Here is a 22,790-nt window from a genome sequence, read left to right on the forward strand (position 1 = left end):
TGTAATAACCCAGTACGCAGTAAGCTCCTCATCTCCCTCTAGTGGTGGCTGTAATACCCAGTATACAATAAGCTCCTGATCTCCCTCTAGTGGTGGCTGTAATAACCCAGTATACAGTAAGCTCCTGATCTCCCTCTAGTGGTGGCTGTAATAACCCAGTATGCAGTAAGCTCCTGATCTCCCTCTAGTGGTGGCTGTAACAACCCAGTATACAGTAAGCTCCTGATCTCCCTCTAGTGGTGGCTGTAGTAAGCCAGTATGCAGTAAGCTCCTGATCTCCCTCTAGTGGTGGCTGTAGTAACCCAGTATGTAGTAAGCTCCTGAACTCCCTCTAGTGGTGGCTGTAATAACCCAGTATGCAGTAAGCTCCTGATCTCCCTCTAGTGGTGGCTGTAATAACCCAGTATGCAGTAAGCTGCTGATCTCCCTCTAGTGGTGGCTGCAGTAACCCAGTATGTAGTAAGCTCCGGAACTCCCTCTAGTGGTGCCTGTAATAAACCAATATGCAGTAAGCTCCTGATCTCCCTCTAGTGGTGGCTGTAATAACCCAGTATGCAGTAAGCTCCTGATCTCCCTCTAGAGGTGGCTGTAATAACCCAGTACGCAGTAAGCTCCTCATCTCCCTCTAGTGGTGGCTGTAACAACCCAGTATACAGTAAGCTCCTGATCTCCCTCTAGTGGTGGCTGTAATAACCCAGTATGCAGTAAGCTCCTGATCTCCCTCTAGTGGTGGCTGTAACAACCCAGTATACAGTAAGCTCCTGATCTCCCTCTAGTGGTGGCTGTAATAACCCAGTATGTAGTAAGCTCCTGAACTCCCTCTAGTGGTGGCTGTAGTAACCCAGTATGTAGTAAGCTCCTGATCTCCCTCTAGTGGTGGCTGTAGTAAGCCAGTATGCAGTAAGCTCCTGATCTCCCTTTAGTGGTGGCTGTAGTAAGCCAGTATGCAGTAAGCTCCTGATCTCCCTCTAGTGGTGGCTGTAGTAACCCAGTATGTAGTAAGCTCCATAACTCTCTCTAGTGGTGCCTGTAATAAACCAATATGCAGTAAGCTCCTGATCTCCCTCTAGTGGTGGCTGTAATAACCCAGTATACAGTAAGCTCCTGATCTCACTCTAGTGGTGGCTGTAATAACCCAGTATGTAGTAAGCTCCTGATCTCCCTCTAGTGGTGGCTGTAGTAAGCCAGTATGCAGTAAGCTCCTGATCTCCCTCTAGTGGTGGCTGTAATAACCCAGTATGCAGTAAGCTCCTGATCTCCCTCTAGTGGTGGCTGTAGTAAGCCAGTATGCAGTAAGCTCCTGATCTCCCTCTAGTGGTGGCTGTAATAACCCAGTATGCAGTAAGCTCCTGATCTCCCTCTAGTGGTGGCTGTAATAACCCAGTATACAGTAAGCTCCTAGTCTCCCTCTAGTGGTGGCTGTAGTAAGCCAGTATGCAGTAAGCTCCTGATCTCCCTCTAGTGGTGGCTGTAGTAACCCAGTATGCAGTAAGCTCCTGATCTCCCTCTAGTGGTGGCTGTAATAACCCAGTATGCAGTAAGCTCCTGATCTCCCTCTAGTGGTGGCTGTAGTAACCCAGTATGTAGTAAGCTCCGGAACTCCCTCTAGTGGTGCCTGTAATAAACCAATATGCAGTAAGCTCCTGATCTCCCTCTAGTGGTGGCTGTAATAACCCAGTATGCAGTAAGCTCCTGATCTCCCTCTAGAGGTGGCTGTAATAACCCAGTACGCAGTAAGCTCCTCATCTCCCTCTAGTGGTGGCTGTAACAACCCAGTATACAGTAAGCTCCTGATCTCCCTCTAGTGGTGGCTGTAATAACGTAGCATGCAGTAAGCTACTGATCTCCCTCTAGTGGTGGCTGTAATAACCCAGTATCCAGTAAGCTCCTGATCTCCCTCTAGTGGTGGCTGTAGTAACCCAGTATGCATTAAGCTCCTGATCTCCCTCTAGTGGTGGCTGTAACAACCCAGTATGCAGTAAGCTCCTGAACTCCCTCTAGTGGTGGCTGTAATAACCCAGTACGCAGTAAGCTCCTCATCTCCCTCTAGTGGTGGCTGTAATACCCAGTATACAATAAGCTCCTGATCTCCCTCTAGTGGTGGCTGTAATAACCCAGTATGCAGTAAGCTCCTGATCTCCCTCTAGTGGTGGCTGTAACAACCCAGTATACAGTAAGCTCCTGATCTCCCTCTAGTGGTGGCTGTAGTAAGCCAGTATGCAGTAAGCTCCTGATCTCCCTCTAGTGGTGGCTGTAGTAACCCAGTATGTAGTAAGCTCCTGAACTCCCTCTAGTGGTGGCTGTAATAACCCAGTATGCAGTAAGCTCCTGATCTCCCTCTAGTGGTGGCTGTAATAACCCAGTATGCAGTAAGCTGCTGATCTCCCTCTAGTGGTGGCTGCAGTAACCCAGTATGTAGTAAGCTCCGGAACTCCCTCTAGTGGTGCCTGTAATAAACCAATATGCAGTAAGCTCCTGATCTCCCTCTAGTGGTGGCTGTAATAACCCAGTATGCAGTAAGCTCCTGATCTCCCTCTAGAGGTGGCTGTAATAACCCAGTACGCAGTAAGCTCCTCATCTCCCTCTAGTGGTGGCTGTAACAACCCAGTATACAGTAAGCTCCTGATCTCCCTCTAGTGGTGGCTGTAATAACCCAGTATGCAGTAAGCTCCTGATCTCCCTCTAGTGGTGGCTGTAATAACCCAGTATCCAATAAGCTCCTGATCTCCCTCAAGTGGTTGCTGTAGTAACCCAGTATGTAGTAAGCTCCTGAACTCCCTCTAGTGGTGGCTGTAATAACCCAGTATGCAGTAAGCTCCTGATCTCCCTTTAGTGGTGGCTGTAGTAAGCCAGTATGCAGTAAGCTCCTGATCTCCCTCTAGTGGTGGCTGTAGTAACCCAGTATGTAGTAAGCTCCATAACTCCCTCTAGTGGTGCCTGTAATAAACCAATATGCAGTAAGCTCCTGATCTCCCTCTAGTGGTGGCTGTAATAATAGCCCAGTATGTAGTAAGCTCCTGATCTCCCTCTAGTGGTGGCTGTAATAATAGCCCAGTATACAGTAAGCTCCTGATCTCCCTCTAGTGGTGGCTGTAATAATAGCCCAGTATACAGTAAGCTCCTGATCTCCCTCTAGTGGTGGCTGTAATAATAGCCCAGTATGCAGTAAGCTCCTGATCTCCCTCTAGTGGTGGCTGTAATAATAGCCCAGTATACAGTAAGCTACTGATATCCCTCTAGTGGTGGCTGTAATAATAGCCCAGTATGCAGTAAGCTCCTGATCTCCCTCTAGTGGTGGCTGTAATAATAGCCCAGTATGCAGTAAGCTCCTGATCTCCCTCTAGTGGTGGCTGTAATAATAGCCCAGTATACGGTAAGCTCCTGATCTCCCTCTAGTGGTGGCTGTAATAATAGCCCAGTATACAGTAAGCTCCTGATCTCCCTCTAGTGGTGGCTGTAATAATAGCCCAGTATGCAGTAAGCTCCTGATCTCCCTCTAGTGGTGGCTGTAATAATAGCCCAGTATACAGTAAGCTACTGATATCCCTCTAGTGGTGGCTGTAATAATAGCCCAGTATGCAGTAAGCTCCTGATCTCCCTCTAGTGGTGGCTGTAATAATAGCCCAGTATACAGTAAGCTACTGATATCCCTCTAGTGGTGGCTGTAATAATAGCCCAGTATGCAGTAAGCTCCTGATCTCCCTCTAGTGGTGGCTGTAATAATAGCCCAGTATGCAGTAAGCTCCTGATCTCCCTCTAGTGGTGGCTGTAATAATAGCCCAGTATGTAGTAAGCTCCTGATCTCCCTCTAGTGGTGGCTGTAATAATAGCCCAGTATACAGTAAGCTCCTGATCTCCCTCTAGTGGTGGCTGTAATAATAGCCCAGTATACAGTAAGCTCCTGATCTCCCTCTAGTGGTGGCTGTAATAATAGCCCAGTATGCAGTAAGCTCCTGATCTCCCTCTAGTGGTGGCTGTAATAATAGCCCAGTATACAGTAAGCTACTGATATCCCTCTAGTGGTGGCTGTAATAATAGCCCAGTATGCAGTAAGCTCCTGATCTCCCTCTAGTGGTGGCTGTAATAATAGCCCAGTATGCAGTAAGCTCCTGATCTCCCTCTAGTGGTGGCTGTAATAATAGCCCAGTATACGGTAAGCTCCTGATCTCCCTCTAGTGGTGGCTGTAATAATAGCCCAGTATACAGTAAGCTCCTGATCTCCCTCTAGTGGTGGCTGTAATAATAGCCCAGTATGCAGTAAGCTCCTGATCTCCCTCTAGTGGTGGCTGTAATAATAGCCCAGTATACAGTAAGCTACTGATATCCCTCTAGTGGTGGCTGTAATAATAGCCCAGTATGCAGTAAGCTCCTGATCTCCCTCTAGTGGTGGCTGTAATAATAGCCCAGTATACAGTAAGCTACTGATATCCCTCTAGTGGTGGCTGTAATAATAGCCCAGTATGCAGTAAGCTCCTGATCTCCCTCTAGTGGTGGCTGTAATAATAGCTCAGTATGTACTAAGCTCTCGAGTCCCCCGTGGTGACAGCTGCAGACAGACAGCAGATTATCTTTAATTGCTATATATCTATGCAATGCAGGGGATTTGGAGCTTTGTATCAGAAAAATAAAGCTCTGACTGCTGTAAAGATATATCAAGAAATCAATTAGCAATGTCGTAGTGCACACAATCAGAAATGAAGGCTGACAGGGATTTATTGTATGTGTACATGTCTATATAGAGGTGAGAGCTGAGCTTGTCATATCTGATGGTGGGCTACGACAATACAGTACTCACAACACGGTTAGCTCTGCTACATCCGCCTGCTTACATGCGTTTCCTTATTGTTGAGTAAGTGGAGGCTGGTGGGCCGACTGGAGCAGGATTAGACAGGACAGAGTCTTCATCTCCTGGGGGCTCCAGTCTTGGACAGCTTTATGGCCCCACAAGACAAGTGGCCCTATTAGAGCAGGAGCTTCCTCTGCACCCTGCACATTCCAGACACGTGAAGTGGATATCATTGAGCTGTAAACATTGCACTATGCCTGGCAGCGCCCGGGAGGGGGATGCAGCTGTGCGCCCTGCGGGCATGGACTGACCTCTCCTGACCAGTCAGCCCATCACTCTGCTCCTGCCAGGGAATGCTCTTCTTCAATTGCTCTCAATTTCAAAGGGTGTTGTCACTTTAAGAGCACTTATATCTGAGGACTCTTAACCTCTGCGGTAATGAGGTCCCATGGGGGAGGGGGTCAGGCTGTCTTGTTTCAGGAAAGCTGGGTGACCATTGACTGAGTGCTAGAAAGCAGGCGTGACATCTGAGGGGGGGGGGGGGGGGGGGGTACATACTTTCCTGTGTAAATTCACAAGCCACGTGGGAAAAGTACATGAAGGTAAGGTTTTTAGTGCACCCTGGGCGAGGAGCTCCTGCGCTGCCCAACTCCTCCCCTCTGGGGTTATTGACAGCCCCTGAGATTTCTGCGCCGAAAACGATGACACCGTGGAAGCCAGATGCACCCAACGCAGCGGCCACGCCCACAGTGCACCGAAAACCATATTTGCGTAAAATTATAAAGAAGCATGTCTCAGGATCAGTGGAGCAGATATTCACAAGAAAGGTATGGTTATGTTTCAGGGTACCCTGATTTTGGAGAGTCATAAACATGTGTTAAAGTGGAACCCCAGCACTGGAGCCACATGCGCTGTATCAGGAATTGCACTGTAAGCAATTTCAAATACATACATGAATGGGAGCAATGACGTAATAGTTTCGTATGCATTAAGGCCGTATGCTTACTGATTTTGGAGGCTGGTCATAAAGTGGAACCCCAGCACTGGAGCCACATGCACTATGTAAGGAATTGCACTGTAAGAAATCCCCAAATACATGAACAGGAGCAATGACGGGGTCTGGAAAGCTGTATGTAACTGGGAACTACTCCCCTTCTTTAGGTTCCCTTCTCAAAAAGCAGAGCTGCCCTTTAAGGGCCCCCCCCCCCACCAAAAAAGAATTGGTGCCAGCAGGCTTAGAGCAGCGTAAAAACTCCTCTCGCCGATCGCCGCCGCTGCCCGGATCTTCACTGCCTTCCACTTCCTGCTCCCGCCTCGACACACAGGAAATGCCCGCTCAGCCAATCACTGCCTGAGACGGGTCACTGCTGCCGCCAGTGATTGGCTGAGAGGGTATTTTCAGGACGGCGGGGGATCAATGAGGGGAACATAACTTTCTTTTAATGATTTTAAGCCTCTCTGAGCCCGGGAAGCCCCTTTAATTGTCCTCCGAGGCACTTAGTGTCTCAGTGAGGTGTGAAACACTGGAGGAGGGCTCGCTCATTCACTGGTCTCGTTTATTGAACTTTCACTTCCACCATTGTCTTTGAAGTTGTGGGGGAGGTGCGGGGTTTATTAACCTGTCATGTCCTGCAGGCCCGGCCCAGAGACATCCAGTGGTTACACCAATGTACGACCATCAATGTGAATGAAGACTGAGATGTTGTGAGACAAGTTAACTATGGCCTCGGGGCGGCTGTCCTCTCAGCTGTAGTCACCTGTGCAAACAATCGTAGGTCCTCAGGCAGGAAAAACGAGTGACGTCACTAAGGCACCCCGTGTGACACAGAAATAACAAGCCTATTAAGATGAACAAGGGAGTCCAGGTCTTATGTGCCAGTTCTCCATGTGCTGGACCTGGACTCCTGATCAGGACTCTTACAGTATGGTAACACCATACCCCTCTACTTCCAGTAACCTAGCCCCGCAGAGCCTGATTTATATTATAGCTCTTCTCTAGTCTTCTTAGGTGGCACCCGGGTTGTCCCCGATGCCTACTGTCTGTACAGCCTTCTTCACCATCATAAGTGGAGTCCAGCTCACTGATGGTCAGAGTCCCCACCCAATGTCTTTAGTGTAATCCTCACAGTCACTACCAGCAAAAGGAGGAAGAGGGTGTCCCAAGGAACCCAGTGACCTAATCTTTGGTTGTTCTTAGATGACCAGTCAGCCCATAGTAATAGAGAGAGGCCCACGTGACCAGTGTGATCGACCTCAGCCATGTGTTTTGGTGTGTGAACATAATATAAAAAAATCATTAAATCATTAAATTTAAAAGCAGTAAAAAAGAAATAGACACCAAATACATTATTATTGCAGTAATTGTCAAATTCAGACCCCAGACCACACTCCTAAATACAGAACCTGCACCAATGTAGTCATTGGACTTGTCTGTGGAGGTCCTCCTATAGTAACAGGATCTGCATCCATGTGGTCGTGTAACCTTATCTGTAGAGTTCCTTCTACAGTAACAGGTCCTGCATCTTAGTAGTTATGTGACCTTCTCTCTGCTGGTCCTTCTAAAATGACAGTTGATGCACCCATGTTGCCATGTGACCTTACCTGTGCAGGTCCTTCTACAGTAATAGGTCCTACACCTATGTGGTTATGTGACCTTACCTGTGCAGGTCCTTCTACAGTAATAGGTTCTACACCTATGTGGTTATGTGACCTTACCTGTGCAGGTCCTTCTACAGTAATAGGTCCTACACCTATGTGGTTATGTGACCTTACCTGTGCAGGTCCTTCTACAGTAATAGGTCCTACACCTATGTGGTTATGTGATCTTACCTGTGCAGGTCCTTCTACAGTAATAAGTCCTACACCTATGTGGTTATGTGACCTTACCTGTGCAGGTCCTTCTACAGTAATAGGTCCTGCACCTATGTGGTTATGTGACCTTACCTGTGCAGGTCCTTCTACAGTAATAAGTCCTACACCTATGTGGTTATGTGACCTTACCTGTGCAGGTCCTTCTACAGTAATAGGTTCTACACCTATGTGGTTATGTGACCTTACCTGTGCAGGTCCTTCTACAGTAATAGGTCCTACACCTATGTGGTTATGTGACCTTACCTGTGCAGGTCCTTCTACAGTAATAGGTCCTACACCTATGTGGTTATGTGATCTTACCTGTGCAGGTCCTTCTACAGTAATAAGTCCTACACCTATGTGGTTATGTGACCTTACCTGTGCAGGTCCTTCTACAGTAATAGGTCCTGCACCTATGTGGTTATGTGACCTTACCTGTGCAGGTCCTTCTACAGTAATAGGTCCTACACCTATGTGGTTATGTGACCTTACCTGTGCAGGTCCTTCTACAGTAATAGGTCCTACACCTATGTGGTTATGTGACCTTACCTGTGCAGATCTTCTACAGTAATAAGTCCTACACCTATGTGGTATGTGACCTTACCTGTGCAGGTCCTTCTTCAGTAATAGGTCCTACACCTATGTGGTTATGTAACCTTACCTGTGCAGGTCCTTCCACAGTAATAGGTTCTACACCTATGTGGTTATGTGACCTTACCTGTGCAGGTCCTTCTACAGTAATAGGTCCTACACCTATGTGGTTATGTGACCTTACCTGTGCAGGTCCTTCTACAGTAATAGGTCCTACACCTATGTGGTTATGTGACCTTACCTGTGCAGGTCTTCTACAGTAATAAGTCCTACACCTATGTGGTATGTGACCTTACCTGTGCAGGTCCTTCTTCAGTAATAGGTCCAACACCTATGTGGTTATGTAACCTTACCTGTGCAGGTCCTTCTACAGTAATAAGTCCTACACCTATGTGGTTATGTGACCTTACCTGTGCAGGTCCTTCTACAGTAATAAGTCCTACACCTATGTGGTTATGTGACCTTACCTGTGCAGGTCCTTCTACAGTAATAGGTCCTACACCTATGTGGTTATGTGACCTTACCTGTGCAGGTCTTCTACAGTAATAAGTCCTACACCTATGTGGTATGTGACCTTACCTGTGCAGGTCCTTCTTCAGTAATAGGTCCTACACCTATGTGGTTATGTAACCTTACCTGTGCAGGTCCTTCCACAGTAATAGGTTCTACACCTATGTGGGTATGTGACCTTACCTGTGCAGGTCCTTCTACAGTAATAAGTCCTACACCTATGTGGTTATGTGACCTTACCTGTGCAGGTCCTTCTACAGTAATAAGTCCTACACCTATGTGGTTATGTAACCTTACCTGTGCAGGTCCTCCTACAGTAATAGGTTCTACACCTATGTGGTTATGTGACCTTACCTGTGCAGGTCCTTCTACAGTAATAAGTCATACACCTATGTGGTTATGTGACCTTACCTGTGCAGGTCCTTCTACAGTAATAAGTCCTACACCTATGTGGTTATGTGACCTTACCTGTGCAGGTCCTTCTACAGTAATAGGTTCTACACCTATGTGGTTATGTGACCTTACCTGTGCAGGTCCTTCTACAGTAATAGGTTCTACACCTATGTGGTTATGTGACCTTACCTGTGCAGGTCCTTCTACAGTAATAGGTCCTACACCTATGTGGTTATGTGACCTTACCTGTGCAGGTCCTTCTACAGTAATAGGTTCTACACCTATGTGGTTATGTAACCTTACCTGTGCAGGTCCTCCTACAGTAATAGGTTCTACACCTATGTGGTTATGTGACCTTACCTGTGCAGGTCCTTCTACAGTAATAGGTTCTACACCTATGTGGTATGTGACCTTACCTGTGCAGGTCCTTCTACAGTAATAGGTCCTACACCTATGTGGTTATGTGACCTTATGTGTACAGGCCCTTCTACAGTAACAGGTCCCACACCTGTCTGGTTATGTAACTTTACCTGAGCAGGAAAAAAAGACAATGCAGCCGCACTCTGCAAACACAAATAAAGTACAATAATGGCATAATTATAGAAAACCTTATTGAAAACATTCTGATGCTAATGCTACTCTTTGCTAATTTGAGATTCTTGGCAAATACATTTTGTACAAATTTTTTGGGGCCCGTCTGCCAAACATCAAGGCGATCTCTATAAGACGGGAACCTAACGCTAAATTCTACCTATGTGCCATAAAAGCCACCATTAAATCCAGGGATGCAGGTGCCAACAAGCATGCTGAGCTCACTCTATACTTCTCTTGGTGCCAAATGGCTTCCAATAAATACAAAGAGAGCACGCTACAGCTTTATACTTACTCTAATTCAAATCAGCCTGAGCAGGTCCTTCTACAGTAATAAGTCCTACACCTATGTGGTTATGTGACCTTACCTGTGCAGGTCCTTCTACAGTAATAGGTTCTACACCTATGTGGTTATGTGACCTTACCTGTGCAGGTCCTTCTACAGTAATAAGTCCTGCACCTATGTGGTTATGTGACCTTACCTGTGCAGGTCCTTCTACAGTAATAGGTTCTACACCTATGTGGTTATGTCACCTTACCTGTGCAGGTCCTTCTACAGTAATAGGTCCTACACCTATGTGGTTATGTGACCTTACCTGTGCAGGTCCTTCTACAGTAACAGGTCCTACACCTATGTGGTTATGTGACCTTACCTGTGCAGGTCCTTCTACAGTAATAGGTCCTACACCTATGTGGTTATGTGACCTTACCTGTGCAGGTCCTTCTACAGTAATAGGTCCTACACCTATGTGGTTATGTGACCTTACCTGTGCAGGTCTTCTACAGTAATAAGTCCTACACCTATGTGGTATGTGACCTTACCTGTGCAGGTCCTTCTTCAGTAATAGGTCCTACACCTATGTGGTTATGTAACCTTACCTGTGCAGGTCCTTCCACAGTAATAGGTTCTACACCTATGTGGGTATGTGACCTTACCTGTGCAGGTCCTTCTACAGTAATAAGTCCTACACCTATGTGGTTATGTGACCTTACCTGTGCAGGTCTTCTACAGTAATAAGTCCTACACCTATGTGGTATGTGACCTTACCTGTGCAGGTCCTTCTTCAGTAATAGGTCCTACACCTATGTGGTTATGTAACCTTACCTGTGCAGGTCCTTCCACAGTAATAGGTTCTACACCTATGTGGGTATGTGACCTTACCTGTGCAGGTCCTTCTACAGTAATAAGTCCTACACCTATGTGGTTATGTGACCTTACCTGTGCAGGTCCTTCTACAGTAATAAGTCCTACACCTATGTGGTTATGTGACCTTACCTGTGCAGGTCCTTCTACAGTAATAAGTCCTACACCTATGTGGTTATGTAACCTTACCTGTGCAGGTCCTCCTACAGTAATAGGTTCTACACCTATGTGGTTATGTGACCTTACCTGTGCAGGCCCATCTACAGTAACAGGTCCTGCACCCATGTGATCATGTGATCTTACCTGTTGCAAGTCCTTCTACAGTAACAGGTCGGTATTTATGTGGTAATGTGACCTTTCGTCTGCAGACCCTCTTACAGTAACAGGTCCCACATCCGTGTGGTCATGTGACCTTACCTGTGCAGGCCCATCTACAGTAACAGGTCCTGCACCCATGTGATCATGTGACCTTACCTGTGCAGGTCCTTCTACAGTTACAGGTCATATACACATTTGTGCCATTAGATACTATTATACATTGAATAGTTGTTGTTTTTTTTGCATAAAATACCACACAATCGCCATATGCATCACATTTCTATAATCATTTTTTTTCTAATAACGATCTTGTCCCCAAATCCCTGTTGCTTGGTGGTCCCCTAAGCTATGGCCCACCCCTCAACCGAGTCCTGGCTGGAACAAAGGATTTCACTGTAGTATGTGTATGTAACCTAGATGAGAACCTGATTGCAGAAGACTGAGGGTATAACCCGGCCCTGCGTCCTGAGGAATAGTACATAATGAGGCGCGAAGGAGAAACACACCGGCTCCACGCGGCTGCTTCTCCAGTCTGGACGCTGCGCGCTCTGCTGAGCGATTGTCTGTGAAGGTGAAGAAATGACAGATATTTTTAGATCTGGCAGATTCACGGATTCTTACGTTTCTGTAAATCCAACTGTGAAGCAAGTGCTCTGCGACGAAGCGCCACCTGGAGGATGTATACAGGAGCCATGTTTGGTGACTCTGATTTGCCCCTGCTAGTCGAAAGGACATATGGACTGGGGTTGTCCTCAGGAGATAGCACCCTTTAATCCCTAGCGTGATGGAACATTAACTTCAGTAACTTTCCAGTGTACTTTTTATTTCATATCATTATCATACGTCAAGATCTCTGCTGGCAGTCATTGAATGAAACGCTCTTGTTTACATTCAGAGGCTGAAAACCTGGCCTTAACCTGTCCTGTTCACACAGCTGAGCTGGTACAAGAGCGGTCCACCAGGCGGAGAGCCGTCACCTGCACTGATACATTGTCACATGCCCCTCAGCTGTGTCGGCCTCTAGGGCAGATCCAATGTGTCTTCTGTAATATGTTGTTCATTTCTTCTGCAGGTTGTGGGTCTTCTGCTGCCAAATCAGACCCTGACATCTACAGTCTTCTGGCAGGTAAGTGGTTCTGCTCTGAATTATTGCCTGATATGGCAGAGGACAATAGATTGTGTCCCACATAGGGTTCAGGGACTGGAGGTAGGGCCTCAAAGACGCCTCGCCATGATTACAAGGGCCTTCTGAGGGTGCACGATGGGGAGGGTGTACAGCGGGAGCCTGGAGCAAGTACTGGTTCTGTATTAGTGGTCATACCCAGGTACTGGTTCTGTATTAGTGGTCATAGCCAGATGTAGGTTCTACATTAGTGGTCATACCCAAGTGCTGGTTCTGTATTAGTGGTCATACCCAGGTGCTGGTTCTGTATTAGTGGTCATACCCAAGTGCTGGTTCTGTATTAGTGGTCATACACGGGTACTGGTTCTGTATTAGTGGTCATACCCAGATGTAGGTTCTACATTAGTGGTCATACCCAAGTGCTGGTTCTGTATTAGTGGTCATACACGGGTACTGGTTCTGTATTAGTGGTCGTACACAGGTACTGGTTCTGTATTAGTGGTCATACCCAGGTGCTGGTTCTGTATTAGTGGTCATACACGGGTACTGGTTCTGTATTAGTGGTCGTACACAGGTACTGGTTCTGTATTAGTGGTCATACCCAAGTGCTGGTTCTGTATTAGTGGTCATACACGGGTACTGGTTCTGTATTAGTGGTTGTACACAGGTACTGGTTCTGTATTAGTGGTCATACCCAGGTGCTGGTTCTGTATTAGTGGTCATACCCAGGTACTGGTTCTATATTAGTGGTCATACCCAGGTACTGGTTCTGTATTAGTGGTCATACCCAGGTGCTGGTTCTGTATTAGTGGTCATACCCAGGTGCTGGTTCTGTATTAGTGGTCATACCCAGGTGCTGGCACCCAGCTTTCCCACACCCCTTATTGCAGCGGCCCTCCAAGGCTCTGGAAAGCTGAGTGGCAGCCATATTGGTAATGGCCCAGCTGTCCCAGAAACTCTTCTATCTGTCTAGAAGACAATGGCCATAACAGAAGATAATGTCATTATTCCAGAGGCGAAGACCTGCAGGTGACTAGAATTAGATTGCAAGCTCTTTTCTTCCAGTCTGCAGGTGTGTCTGTCAGTGTGCGGCAGTGAAGAGGTTAATCCCCCCCCCCCCCCCCCCCGAGCGCTGATCCCACTCACAGGCAGTGACATGTGTTTGTCACTGTCACCGCAGATGACATTTAGAAAGCAGCCGTGGGCTTTGATAACTCCTGCGTGGATCCGAGGGCCGTCTGTTCATTGCAGTAAACATGCCGCCTGTCAACGCAGAGGCCTTATCCCCTCACAAAACTGCTCCTGTGTCCCTACGACAACACTGCCTGGCCCTGGAAACAGCCAGCGCCGTGTTAAAGGGGTTGTCCACTCACTAAAACCTAATGTCAGAAAACGGCGCTGCAATTTTCTAGTATAATGTATCAATTTTCCACCGTTTTCAAGACCTCTGCTTGCTGTATGTGAATGGATGCATTTTTCCTGCACCTTGTACTGTAGCACTTCTGGTGACCACTGCCCAAGTTGGATACATCGTAAACATGTGTGAGAAGTATTTGGTCTATACATTTCAACCTGATGATGCTCCTATTCACTGACAGCAAACAGGGATCCCGTAACCTTTCATTGTGTCGTGATTAAAGATGTCCAAGATTTATTTTAAAAAAAGACAACTTTTAATACAGAAAATGTCTTCAATTTCTAATGTTCTTTGAGTATCGATCCCTCACATCTATGCTTGCTGTCAGTGAATTGCAGCATTCTTACGTCAGAGGTAGAAGACCCCTCATACTTGGTACTGTAGAGCACGGATCCATTGTAAAAAACCAATGAAGAGTACTAGATGGGGTTGGGTTATGAGCCTCGAAATGTAAATGCCCCTTATTCACTGACCGCAAGCAGGGATCCTGTAACCTTTCATTGTGTAATGGCTGAACACACCGATAAAAAAAAAAGAATTTCCTGCTCATTTTGTACTGAAAAGTTCTCCCATCCCTTATATTCTTCCAGTATTAGTCCCTCACCAATTTCAAGATCTCTGCTTGCTGTCAGTGAATGGGTGCATTCTCGCTTCTATTCAGAGACAGAAAACCCCTCGGTAGAAGGAGCAGGATAGGTTGTGAATGGGTTACGAGCCTCTAAATGGAAATTCTAATCCCTTTCATTCACTGACAACAAGCAGGAATAAAAAATAAAAAAAAGTGTCAGAACTTTTCAGTTCTTGGACTGGACTGGGGGCCCTGGGCCCCGTGGATGTCGCTGCAGCCGCCCCCTGTATAGCACGCAGTGCCGGTCACGTCATTAACCCTTCTTTCCCCTCTTGTCTTACGCAGTGGTTGAATCAGAGTCACAACGCAGGCGTCAACTATGCAAATCGCAACGCGAGCAAGGTGAGAAGCCCCCCGACACCCGGGGACGGGGCCCCCGCGCTGCCTCCACCTCTCCCTCATCTGCTCTGTCTCACTCTATTCTCTCGTCTTCCATCCTTTCTGTTTTCTGACTCTCGTCGGGAGGGGTAAGTAGCTCCAACCTACCCGCGCTCCTTCATGGCAGCATAGTCCTTGTGCCCCTCCTCCGCTCTGATCATAACACGAGGTCTAGGGGGCGACCTGCAACGCTCCCGTGTACTTCATTGTTCCGTTTCTCCTCCTTTTCAAGATCTCTGCTTGCTGTGAGCAAATGGGAACGTTCCTGCATACTCCATGTCCTCTGTATGGTTTGTGCTGCTGCTGAGATATTTAGCTCACAGAGGATTGCCTAGGATTTAGCCTTTGGAGATTTCCATTCACTGACAGCAAGTGAACATTTTTAAAGGGGTTTTCTTTGAGTAGAATAGCGATGGCCTACGTCATTAATATCTGATCGTGGGGGGTCCTACTCCTGGCACCCCCACCGACTGTGGTGCTCCGGTGACGTCACGTTCATCAGTCACATGACCTAATTACTGCTCAGTCCCATTGAAGTGAATAGGGGAGGGCTGCAATACCAAGCACAGCCACTATGCAATGGATGGCGCCATTCTTGTTGTACTCAGAGGTGCCAGGAGTCGGACTCCCGCCGATCAGATGTTGATGACCTGTCCTGAGGGAAAACCCCTTTAAATGTGTTCAAAACACAATGTATTAGGAAACTGTTGGACGATGATTAAAGGGGGCGGTCCAGGATCGGAAAAGCATGGCTGCTCACTTCCAAGAAGAGCGCCTGCCCTGTCCATGGGTTGTGCCGCCCCATTGAAGTGAAGGTAGCTGAGCTGCAATACCGCTCACAGCCTGTGGACAGGTGGGGGCGCTGGAAGAAAGCCGCCATGTTTTTCTAATTATAGACAATCCCTTTCAGAAGTTTCCTAATAGTCACAGTAGTCATGGAGCTCCTTGTTGTACCCTCTCCCCCCCCCCTCCTGTGTCCTCCTGACAACACCTCTTGTCCCTTCAGTAGGCCAGTGTTATCATAGGGCCCCGGACCCCCCAAGTATGGGTGTGGCCCTTTGATAACACTGCTCTGCCAGTAAATAGGTTCTCAGTCTCTGGATAGAAACAAGGCTTTATCGAACAGCAAGCAGAGATATTGAAAACGCTGAGTAATGGAAACACAAAGTATATTAGGAAGTTGCAAAACTTTTCTGTATTCATTATTTGTAGCTGGAACGCCCCTTTAAGAAGGTATTCTAAGATTCTGCAGGATTGCTGACTGTCTCCCTCTGCTTTCCAGCCTTCTCCCACATCCAAGTTCATTCTGGGATACACTGGAGCTGTCGTCAGCGCGGTCTCTATTGCAGTGAGTACCATTGTAGTCTGTGGATCGGGCCGTGGCTCTTCTACCAGTGTCAGATGGTGAAGAAAAGCCTAAAAAACTCTCCTGATTAGGGCTCATTCACACGTCCACATGAACGGGTCCGCATCCCATTCAGTTCAGGTTTCAGGTGCGGACCCATTCAGTTCAATGGGGCCGCAAAAGATGTGGGCAGCACTCCGTGTGCTGTCCGCATCCACACTTCCGTTCCGTGGCCCTGCAAAAAAAATAGAACAAGTAGGCATTTCTATCATAGTGTCGGCCAAGGGCGGTCTGCAAAATGCGGAACACACATGGCCGCCGTCCGTGTTTTGCGGACCGGAAAACACTTGCGGACGTGTGAATGCACCCTAACTCAGTGTGTGGAAAAAATGTTCTAATTTGTGATTCAGACCCAGGGGTGGACTAAGAACTTAAAGTGGCCCTGGAAAAAATACTAAAAGTGGCCCCGTTTTGTAGTAGGTCCAGATCTGACCCCTGAATCAGAACCCAGACCAGACCCTTTAATCAAACTCCTGACTCAGATTCCAGACCAATCCAACCCCAAAACCACACTCGTGAATCAGATCCCAGACCAGGCCCCTGAATGGGATGCCAGACCAGGCCCGTGAATGGGATGCCAGACCAGGCCCGTGAATGGGATGCCAGACCAGGCCCGTGAATGGGATGCCAGACCAGGCCCGTGAATGGGATGCCAGACCAGGCCCGTGAATGGGATGCCAGACCAGGCCCGTGAATGGGATGCCAGACCAGGCCCGTGAATGGGGATGCCAGACCAGGCCCGTGAATCAGATCCTAGACTCCTGAATCACATCTCAGACCAGGCCCATGAATCGGATGCCAGACCAGGCCCGTGAATCAGATCCCAGACCAGGCGCATGAATCAGATCCCAGACCAGGCGCATGAATCAGATCCCAGACCAGGCCCATGAATCAGATCCCAGACCAGGCCCGTTAATCAGATTCTAGACCAGACGTATGAATCAGATCCCAGACCAGGCCCATGAATCAGATCCCAGACCAGGCCCATGAATCAGATCCCAGACCAGGCCCATGAATCAGATCCCAGACCAGGCCCATGAATCAGATCCCAGACCAGGCCCATGAATCAGATCCCAGACCAGGCCCATGAATCAGATCCCAGACCAGGCCCATGAATCAGATCCCAGACCAGGCCCATGAATCAGATCCCAGACCAGGCCCATGAATCAGATCCCAGACCAGGCCAATGAATCAGATCCCAGACCAGGCCCATGAATCAGATCCCAGACCAGGCCCATTAATCAGATCCCAGACCAGGCGCATGATTCAGATCCCAGACCAGGCCCATGAATCAGATCCCAGACCAGGCCCATGAATCAGATCCCAGACCAGGCCCATGAATCAGATCCCAGACCAGGCCCATGAATCAGATCCCAGACCAGGCCCATGAATCAGATCCCAGACCAGGCCCATGAATCAGATCCCAGACCAGGCCCATGAATCAGATCCCAGACCAGGCCCATGAATCAGATCCCAGACCAGGCCCATGAATCAGATCCCAGACCAGGCCCATGAATCAGATCCCAGACCAGGCCCATGAATCAGATCCCAGACCAGGCCCATGAATCAGATCCCAGACCAGGCCCATGAATCAGATCCCAGACCAGGCCAATGAATCAGATCCCAGACCAGGCCCATGAATCAGATCCCAGACCAGGCCCATTAATCAGATCCCAGACCAGGCGCATGAATCAGATCCCAGACCAGGCCCATGAATCAGATCCCAGACCAGGCCCATGAATCAGATCCCAGACCAGGCCCATGAATCAGATCCCAGACCAGGCCCATGAATCAGATCCCAGACCAGGCCCATGAATCAGATCCCAGACCAGGCCCATGAATCAGATCCCAGACCAGGCCCATGAATCAGATCCCAGACCAGGCCCATGAATCAGATCCCAGACCAGGCCCATGAATCAGATCCCAGACCAGGCCCATGAATCAGATCCCAGACCAGGCCAATGAATCAGATCCCAGACCAGGCCCATGAATCAGATCCCAGACCAGGCCCATGAATCAGATCCCAGACCAGGCCCATGAATCAGATCCCAGACCAGGCCCATGAATCAGATCCCAGACCAGGCCCATGAATCAGATCCCAGACCAGGCCCATGAATCAGATCCCAGACCAGGCCCATGAATCAGATCCCAGACCAGGCCCATGAATCAGATCCCAGACCAGGCCCATGAATCAGATCCAGACCAGGCCCATGAATCAGATCCCAGACCAGGCCCATGAATCAGATCCCAGACCACTGAATTACATCCCAGATCAGATTCCTGAATCAGACTTCTGAATCTGATCCCAGATCCAACCATTAATTCAGATCTTCGATCCAAGACCTAAATCGGACTCGTCTAAACTGATGAATCAGATCTTGTTCTGACCCCGAAACCAGACCCCTGAATTATATCTCAGATTAGATCCTTGAATCAGATGTCAGATCCAACCCCTGAAGAATATCTCAGGCAGCATGGTGGCTCAGTGGTTAGCACTGGTGCCTTTCAGCGTTGTTGCCTTAGGTTTAAATCTGACCTGATCGTAGATCGGATCCCTGAATTAGATCCCAGGCCAGACCATGAATTAGACCCCAGACCAGACCATGAATGAGACCCCAGTCCAGACCATGAATGAGACCCCAGACCAGACCATGAATGAGACCCCAGACCAGACCATGAATGAGACCCCAGACCAGACCATGAATGAGACCCCAGACCAGACCATGAATGAGACCCCAAACCAGACCGTGAATGAGACCCCAGACCAGACCATGAATGAGACCCCAGACCAGGCCCATGAATCAGATCCCAGACCAGGCCCATTAATCAGATCCCAGACCAGGCGCATGAATCAGATCCCAGACCAGGCCCATGAATCAGATCCCAGACCAGGCCCATGAATCAGATCCCAGACCAGGCCCATGAATCAGATCCCAGACCAGGCCCATGAATCAGATCCCAGACCAGGCCCATGAATCAGATCCCAGACCAGGCCCATGAATCAGATCCCAGACCAGGCCCATGAATCAGATCCCAGACCAGGCCCATGAATCAGATCCCAGACCAGGCCCATGAATCAGATCCCAGACCAGGCCCATGAATCAGATCCCAGACCAGGCCAATGAATCAGATCCCAGACCAGGCCCATGAATCAGATCCCAGACCAGGCCCATGAATCAGATCCCAGACCAGGCGCATGAATCAGATCCCAGACCAGGCGCATGAATCAGATCCCAGACCAGGCGCATGAATCAGATCCCAGACCAGGCCCATGAATCAGATCCCAGACCAGGCCCATGAATCAGATCCCAGACCAGGCCCATGAATCAGATCCCAGACCAGGCCCATGAATCAGATCCCAGACCAGGCCCATGAATCAGATCCCAGACCAGGCCCATGAATCAGATCCCAGACCAGGCCCATGAATCAGATCCCAGACCAGGCCCATGAATCAGATCCCAGACCACTGAATTACATCCCAGATCAGATTCCTGAATCAGACTTCTGAATCTGATCCCAGATCCAACCCTTAATTCAGATCTTCGATCCAAGACCTAAATCGGACTCGTCTAAACTGATGAATCAGATCTTGTTCTGACCCCGAAACCAGACCCCTGAATTATATCTCAGATTAGATCCTTGAATCAGATGTCAGATCCAACCCCTGAAGAATATCTCAGGCAGCATGGTGGCTCAGTGGTTAGCACTGGTGCCTTTCAGCGTTGTTGCCTTAGGTTTAAATCTGACCTGATCGTAGATCGGATCCCTGAATTAGATCCCAGGCCAGACCATGAATTAGACCCCAGACCAGACCATGAATGAGACCCCAGTCCAGACCATGAATGAGACCCCAGACCAGACCATGAATGAGACCCCAGACCAGACCATGAATGAGACCCCAGACCAGACCATGAATGAGACCCCAGACCAGACCATGAATGAGACCCCAAACCAGACCGTGAATGAGACCCCAGACCAGACCATGAATGAGACCCCAGACCAGGCCCATGAATCAGATCCCAGACCAGGCCCATGAATCAGATCCCAGACCAGGCCCATGAATCAGATCCCAGACCAGGCCCATGAATCAGATCCCAGACCAGGCCCATGAATCAGATCCCAGACCAGGCCCATGAATCAGATCCCAGACCAGGCCCATGAATCAGATCCCAGACCAGGCCCATGAATCAGATCCCAGACCAGGCCCATGAATCAGATCCCAGACCAGGCCCATGAATCAGATCCCAGACCAGGCCAATGAATCAGATCCCAGACCAGGCCCATGAATCAGATCCCAGACCAGGCCCATTAATCAGATCCCAGACCAGGCGCATGAATCAGATCCCAGACCAGGCCCATGAATCAGATCCCAGACCAGGCCCATGAATCAGATCCCAGACCAGGCCCATGAATCAGATCCCAGACCAGGCCCATGAATCAGATCCCAGACCAGGCCCATGAATCAGATCCCAGACCAGGCCCATGAATCAGATCCCAGACCAGGCCCATGAATCAGATCCCAGACCAGGCCCATGAATCAGATCCCAGACCAGGCCCATGAATCAGATCCCAGACCAGGCCCATGAATCAGATCCCAGACCAGGCCAATGAATCAGATCCAGACCAGGCCCATGAATCAGATCCCAGACCAGGCCCATGAATCAGATCCCAGACCAGGCGCATGAATCAGATCCCAGACCAGGCGCATGAATCAGATCCCAGACCAGGCGCATGAATCAGATCCCAGACCAGGCGCATGAATCAGATCCCAGACCAGGCGCATGAATCAGATCCCAGACCAGGCCCATGAATCAGATCCCAGACCAGGCCCATGAATCAGATCCCAGACCAGGCCCATGAATCAGATCCCAGACCAGGCCCATGAATCAGATCCCAGACCAGGCCCATGAATCAGATCCCAGACCAGGCCCATGAATCAGATCCCAGACCAGGCCCATGAATCAGATCCCAGACCACTGAATTACATCCCAGATCAGATTCCTGAATCAGACTTCTGAATCTGATCCCAGATCCAACCCTTAATTCAGATCTTCGATTCAAGACCTAAATCGGACTCGTCTAAACTGATGAATCAGATCTTGTTCTGACCCCGAAACCAGACCCCTGAATTATATCTCAGATTAGATCCTTGAATCAGATGTCAGATCCAACCCCTGAAGAATATCTCAGGCAGCATGGTGGCTCAGTGGTTAGCACTGGTGCCTTTCAGCGTTGTTGCCTTAGGTTTAAATCTGACCTGATCGTAGATCGGATCCCTGAATTAGATCCCAGGCCAGACCATGAATTAGACCCCAGACCAGACCATGAATGAGACCCCAGTCCAGACCATGAATGAGACCCCAGACCAGACCATGAATGAGACCCCAGACCAGACCATGAATGAGACCCCAGACCAGACCATGAATGAGACCCCAGACCAGACCATGAATGAGACCCCAAACCAGACCGTGAATGAGACCCCAGACCAGACCATGAATGAGACCCCAGACCAGACCCTGTTTCATGATCAGACAAAAAAGTTAAGACCAAACGCCTTCTTGACTCCGCTCACTATCACGGTGTCTTCTCCTCAGGGTCCTGACACCTGTCTGGATCCATAGATCACTGCACACACCCTCTGTCGGCTCAGGATCCCACATGGCCCTGTAGCATCGGGCCCCCCACTCTTTGCAGCTAATATACGAGGGCCATAAATGGAGGCCTCCCCTAACAGCGTGTTTGACACCTGACCGCCCAACCCTCCCATCAGGAGCGGAGGGCGAAGCCGTTTTCTTGTCATTTCATGGAGCGTGGATTGGGGGGCGCGGCAGAGCGCTGTTAATGGCGGGTGCGGAGAGTGGGGTTTATTGTAGAAATAATCCCTTCATGTCAGAATATACCGCGAGGAGAACATAAACATTGGCTCGTTAGGCGGAGAATCAATATGGTCGTTGGCCGTTCTCCAGCATCTCAGCAAATTAACAAATAATTATTACTAATTGGAAAGTTCTCTCTAATTGGACGAGGACTCCTTTATCTACCGTCTACGGAGGCATTGCTCGCCTCGCCTTCAAACTGCAGGGTCTCCTCTCTCCCAGGGTAAAAGCAGCTTCCACGATCCGGTGTGACCCGTTTTCTCATTCCGAATGTCCTGGTTTATGAATATAATGCTAGGAACTACAGTGAGTACTGACACAGTCAGAACATTGGGGGGTGTAATTCTTGGACTAGAAGCTCAAACTAGAAGAAGGATGCCAGTGGTTCGGACCGATCGTGGCAATCAGTAGTAATGTATGAACAAGTGGGAGGAGCGTCCTATAGTAACGCACTGCAAGCTCCGCCCAGGTATGTGGCAAACAGTAATAATGTATGAACAAGTGGGAGGAGCGTCCTATAGTAACGCACTGCAAGCTCCGCCCAGGTATGTGGCAAACAGTAATAATGTATGAACAAGTGGGAGGAGCGTCCTATAGTAACGCACTGCAAGCTCCTCCCAGGTATGTGTCAATCAGTAATAATGTATGGACAAGTGGGAGGAGCATCCTATAGTAACGCACTGCAAGCTCCGCCCAGGTATGTGGCAAACACTAATAATGTATGGACAAGTGGGAGGAGCGTCCTATAGTAACGCACTGCAAGCTCCGCCCAGGTATGTG

The 22,790-nt window shown here is 48.8% G+C and overlaps 1 protein-coding gene across 1 annotated transcript in view; it reads left to right on the forward strand.

Moving 5' to 3' along the window:
* Positions 1 to 22,790, forward strand: part of SFXN5 (sideroflexin 5) — a 216,363-nt gene that overhangs the window by 54,138 nt on the left and 139,435 nt on the right. The window contains exons 7-9 of the mRNA XM_040419345.1: positions 12,256 to 12,309; positions 14,637 to 14,693; positions 16,012 to 16,077. Coding sequence (XP_040275279.1) covers positions 12,256 to 12,309; positions 14,637 to 14,693; positions 16,012 to 16,077 — 177 coding nt within the window. The remainder of the gene's footprint in view (positions 1 to 12,255; positions 12,310 to 14,636; positions 14,694 to 16,011; positions 16,078 to 22,790) is intronic.

This window comes from Bufo bufo, chromosome 2 (genome assembly GCF_905171765.1).
Source record: "Bufo bufo chromosome 2, aBufBuf1.1, whole genome shotgun sequence".
Lineage (NCBI taxonomy): Eukaryota > Metazoa > Chordata > Amphibia > Anura > Bufonidae > Bufo > Bufo bufo.